Genomic DNA, 5,810 nt, shown 5'->3' with positions numbered 1-5,810 from the left:
GCTCCGCTCCCCCCGCTCCATATATAATTGGCTCGCTCTGCTCCGCTCACTCTCTCTGTCCCCAACGCAGGGCCGGATTAACCAATATGCCAATAACACCATTCGCCATGTGCATAGGGCCCCCAAAATATGGGTTAACGTAGGGCCCCCATGTCCTTTAATCCGGCCCTGGTCTGGATGCAGGTTCAATTAAACAATTTGGGTTGGAACAAAGACCAGGAATGGAAGAGACAACTTTGACCTCGCCTGACCTAAAGGAATTATCTGTCACTTCTGTGTCTAACGGCAGATGCAGCATGTATAGAAGTGACATTGCATAGCATTTGCCTATAAAACTGTGCATAACAGCATTTGCTGGTGTTTTGTGGTATTTACTGCTATGACCAGTAGTTTAACAAGGATTGAATGACACAAGTACTGTACATCATTCCTTTCTTCAGTAGCTGTGTTTTGAAGGACTTGGGTAAAGGTTCTCTGACACACCCAGGAACAGAAATTAAACCACAGGAAATAAGGTATGAAACAATTTACAGATTTTAGTCCTTATTGCCTAACATTTACAAAAGACAAAAAAACAATACATTATATAACAAATAGCAGCATGTAAACTCTAAACTATTTCTATTACCATATACTAGCCTTTTAAACAAGTTAAACTGATTCCAGTTTTGAACATAGCTTTGCTATCTTTATGGAGTCACACACACGCACACCACCCTCAGGTTCAGCTCCTCGAGTAAAACTTACCAAATATACATACCAATTTCACCTACAATATTTAAACACCTACTTTTATTATTATTATTATTATTATTATTATTATTATTATTATTATTATTATTATTATTATTATTAATAACTAAAACCAAAAAGCTTAATAGTCTGTTAAGTACATTTTGTTTTTAACACCCTAGTAATAAAACTCCACATATTTCCTGTACAGTCATAGCAAACATAAACGTTTGGTGGAATTAAGGTTACAATTACATGGAATTCTGAGCCATTGCAGTTTTTTATGAGCTTGCCCAGACACACCTTAGCTCGTTATTTCCATACAATATGCTTGACTAAACTCATAGCAAAACCTGGAACCCCGTTCCATTTTAGTTGCTTTTAAAAAATACCAAACAACAACTTTTTATTTATTTATTTATTTATTTATTTATTTATTTATTTATTTAATGCACAAAGTCTGTAGTAATCATATTTTTTTGTTATTTATTACTTGGCTGCTATAAGAACAGCAGCACCATTTTTCAGATTTAATCAAGAGGGTTTAAAATACTAAAATAATTTTTTGAAATACTAAAACAAACTAAAAAAAATCATTTTGACTATTTTTTTATGTAGAACACATTAAAAAAAAAATACAGTGGGAGGAAGTCCATTCAATTCCAGAGGTCGCTGATTTGTGTCAGTCATCACTGCTTAACCGCAGAGTCAAGTCAGATTTGATGTCTTAATAAGTATTATCAAAGGCAGCATTGCTGTACTCATAACGGTCATGGTCCACATAAGTTTTGGCAAAGTTCTGCTTACTGGCCTCGGGTGTGGATTCAAAGCCATGGTTAGAGTAATGAGAGCTGTAGCCAGTGTTTAAGGCCTTACTCAATACAGGTGGCTTGGTTCTTGCGCCACTGATCTGGTATGATGGAATCCTATCACGATGCAGTCCTCTGACTGTGTCAAAGCCTTGGCCTCTCTCTAGGGTAGAGTCTTCTGCTGGCTTTTTACGTTTGACACAGCAGATGCACTTATTCCTGGAAACAAAACAAAACAAAAAAAAAATACAATTAGTTACTGACTGTTATACATACAGTATAGGAGTATTATCTTATATCAATTTCTATATCTTATGTAACTTAATGCAGTAGATTCTACAATCAAATTCATACCTTACAAGAAAAGTAACTGGTGCATTTATCAGTGTGTTTAAAATTGAAAAATAACACAGAGACACAAAAAAGTGCTTAATTTTCTTACCCTTTCATGAAGGTGACAGCCATGAGTAAGATGATAAATATAGAGGAGATAATGCAAACTATGGCAATCTTGAGCCACACTAAAATATAAACAATATAAAAAAAAGTTCATTTCAGACAGGCAAATCACATTGAGAGTATAATGTATTATATTTGAGTGGGGAGTGACTGCTTACATTTGTCATCCTTGATTACTGGAATAAAGTCTGTGACTGCCAAAAAGAAAAGAAAAAAAGATTCAAAATCCAATTGTTTTATGCAACTATTAAACAGTTCATATCATATCCTGTAGGATTTGTTATAGTTCTTGAAAGTATTACAAATAAATCTTACTATTTGGGTTGAAGCAGTAGGCTAAAGCAAGCTGGCTGGGTTTGTTGACACATGGAGTAACTGTCAGCTTTCCACTGGAGAACTGAACCACGTCCTTGTCTTTGCTCCACGCAGGTCTGTAAGGAGAAAGACAATGCAGTATACTGAGGGATCGACCTTCAACTCTATATTAATCCCACTGATGTCACACAGATTCCCTCCCTCCTGATTAACATCATATAATACAAGTATGCTGGACTGTAATAGACCAGCTTCAAGGATGAGATCCTCCACTGTTTAAATCAGGGGTGTCAAATCACTGTCCTCGAGGACCATTCCACTCCAGGTTTAACAGGTAAAATTATATAGTAAACTACTTCAGGGTCTGGATCTAGCTTTAATTGGTTCAATTAACCCTTTAAGGTACAAAGGAAGTATGTGTCCCACGAATAAAATTATGCTAACTTTTTTTTTTTTTTTGCAATGAGGCGCATGAAACATGGTTTAAAATGTACTGACAGGTTGGATCTGGTCATCCAAATTGTCAGTTTCCTCCCTGTGTCACTTGAGTCACTCTCAAATGTACTTTAAGAAGAAACTGTTTCAACAGCCGCTCAAATCCCAGTGTACCTTAAGGGTTTAAACAATTTAGAACAGAGCTGGAACAAAGACCAGGAGTGGAAGGGCCAGCTTTGGCCAACCCTGATTTAGATCAAGACAAAAAATAAAACAAATAGTGGTATATTGTTTTTGTAGATTTTTTAAGTGTCAGTCTAGTTCCAAAGAAAAGGTTTGTCAGCACTGCAGAGTGCCATTGAGATAATAAGGCCCTTAGGGAGTTTCTCTGCCCCCCTACCCCCACCCCACCCCACCCCACCCTGCCCCGCCCGCAATGAAAAGCAGTTTTATTACTTACATGCCGTCAGGGATGGGTGTGGATGTACTACTCAGTTGTTTCTTTGATGCCAAGCTATCACCAAGGGATAAACACCGTTGCATAGCTTCACTGTATGTCATGGTACTGTTCCCAAATGGAGGATAGACCACGTATACATCTGTAAAATACACTGTGTGAAGAAACAGAGCCGAACTGATTTTTACCACTGTATTCCAAAACCTCTTCAGTATTGTCATATCCTTTGCTGTTATGTTTTAATTCTGAATAGGCGTTATACATGGAACTGGTTGTACAGTTAACTAGATCAGGAAGATGCACAGAAATCTTTTTGGGAAATGAAAGACTTGTAAAGGAACTGAGCAGAGACCAAGCAACATTGTATTATTGTACATCTTACCACGCCAATCTCAATCAGCTTTGCAATATTTGTTTTAGTGTTTTGTGGTATTTACTGTGTTGTACATAACAAAGAATTGTTTTTAAGAAAGTGTTTTACAAACAATTTACATGTGTAGCAGTACAGTAAAGCACACAAACTAAATTAACAAGCTTATAAATCAAATAACCAGGCATTTCCACTAGAACACACTAGCTCTCGAACTCAAGAGACCCGAGATGGTTACCATTGGTTTTGTAGCAGTGGGCACTGGGTGCAGTGTAGTATCCACAGGGCCCTTTTTTAATGATGCCTATATTACTGTTGCCACAAGTCTTGATCGCTGTGGTACGGGCAAGAAGAATTCACTGCTCTTCCACCCATCCATACCTGCCATCGAAAAGTTACATCATGAAAATGAAGGGTGAGCCAAAGCATTTACTTCCATAAAAAAAGTCAAACTGAATGTGGTTCAGAAATAGATTGTAGTATAAAATCTCTGATGCTTTAAAAATTAGGTTTACATGATATGAGAATATTACAAGTACAGAGCAATGTATTCAAATTGTAATGTGGAAGGATCCTTCAAAACACATGTTGTTTTTTTTGTTTTTTTATTGATATTCGATTGCAATGTAAACGGAATTCAATGTATTGGTATGTGGGTTGTGCAGATTATGGGTTATTTTCAATTGACGCAACCAAGATAATGTATTTGATAATGGTAACACCGTGTAACAATTTTTTTTTTTTTTTTGGTTCCTGGGTATTAAGTGTTATTTCCTAATTGCTTATGCCTCAAAAGTATAGAAAATGGCTATTATTCCCCACAAACTTTGCTTTTGTGACCAGGACAATGATATTTTGAAATTTACCTATTTTCCAGAACATTTCAGATAGATTCAGTGCTGAGTAAACTTGGAGTAACTTCTAGAACTTTCTAGAACTTTCCAGTAATATAAATAGTAGTTTAAATACAGGGGCCTTAAGCCCACCAGTTCAGTTTAGTTCCAGCTGCCTAAGTGGATACATATCTGCATTTTTCTGAGATGGCATCAAGGTCATAAGAGACTTCAAAATGGTGGCATTCCTGATGGGTCTCCAAGGCGGTTTTACCAAGTTTCCCTGCTATCTTTGCCTTTGGGACAGTAAGGACTCCAAGGCGCACTACCACAGGCGGGACTGGCCACAGCGGACCGAGTTCTCTGTGGGGAGGAACAACGTCAAGTGGGAGCCACTGGTGGATCCCCGGAAGGTGCTGATGCCACCACTGCACATCAAATTGGGCCTTATGAAACAATTTGTCAGAGCTCTAGATAAGGAGTCGGCTGCCTTCAAGTACCTTCAAGACTTCTTCCCTAAGCTGTCTGAGGCAAAGGTCAAAGCCGGTGTCTTCGACGGACCACAGATAAAGAAGATCCTGGAGTGCAATGAATTCCCCAAGAAGCTCACTAGTAAGGAGAAAGCGGCTTGGAACAGCTTTGTCGCAGTGGTTCGGGGCTTCCTGGGAAATCACAAGGCCAAAAACTATGTGGAGCTGGTTGAGACTCTGGTGAAGAACTACGGCACAATGGGCTGTAGGATGTCCCTCAAAGCCCATATCCTTGATGCTCATCTTGATAAATTCAAGGAGAACATGGGAGCGTACTCGGAGGAGCAAGGCGAGCGCTTCCACCAGGATATACTGGACTTTGAACGCCACTACCAAGGACAGTATAACGAGAACATGATGGGAGACTACATTTGGGGGCTGATTCGTGAAAGTGATTTACAGTATTATCGTAAATCTTGAAAAACTACTCACTTCTAAATCTTTTGTAGTCATTTTTGTATTACTTTACTATAAATACATGTTAATTTGGATTCATATGTTGTTGTTTTTTTTACTTTATGTGAACGAAGAGACACAAATTCGCCCGTTTTCTCATTGAAAATAGGTAAATTTCAAAATATCACTGTCCTGGTCACAAAAGCAAAGTTTGTGGGGAATAATAGCCATTTTCTATGCTTTTGAGGCAGAAGTAAATAGGAAATAACACTTACTACCCAGGAACAAAAATTGTGTTACATAGTGTAATCAAGGTGAAACAGACCCCAATGTAAGAGGTTGAATCATTTGTAAGTACTTCAATTATTTCCATTTTAATATCCTACTATGACCTCTATCACTCTCTATAGTTTTTTTTCTGCTTAGATTACTATTTTTCAGGATTACTATCACAGCTTTTTTCAAGCATTGTCT

The 5,810-nt window shown here is 37.7% G+C and overlaps 1 protein-coding gene across 1 annotated transcript; it reads right to left on the bottom strand.

Annotated features, from left to right (window-relative positions):
* Positions 1–1,004: 1,004 nt before the first annotated feature.
* Positions 1,005–3,929, bottom strand: LOC131700742 (uncharacterized). The gene is made up of 6 exons (XM_058999275.1): positions 3,816–3,929; positions 3,211–3,361; positions 2,316–2,431; positions 2,159–2,194; positions 1,984–2,062; positions 1,005–1,760 (listed from the first exon to the last, which is right to left on the bottom strand). The coding sequence occupies exons 2-6, from the start codon at positions 3,309–3,311 to the stop codon at positions 1,460–1,462; spliced, it is 633 nt and encodes a 210-aa protein (XP_058855258.1). The 5' UTR covers positions 3,312–3,361; positions 3,816–3,929; the 3' UTR covers positions 1,005–1,459.
* Between the last annotated feature and the right edge of the window lie 1,881 nt (positions 3,930–5,810).

Source organism: Acipenser ruthenus, chromosome 2, assembly GCF_902713425.1.
Source record: "Acipenser ruthenus chromosome 2, fAciRut3.2 maternal haplotype, whole genome shotgun sequence".
NCBI lineage: Eukaryota > Metazoa > Chordata > Actinopteri > Acipenseriformes > Acipenseridae > Acipenser > Acipenser ruthenus.
Note: the sequence above shows the minus strand (reverse complement) of the source record. Positions and strands in the feature narration are given on the sequence as shown.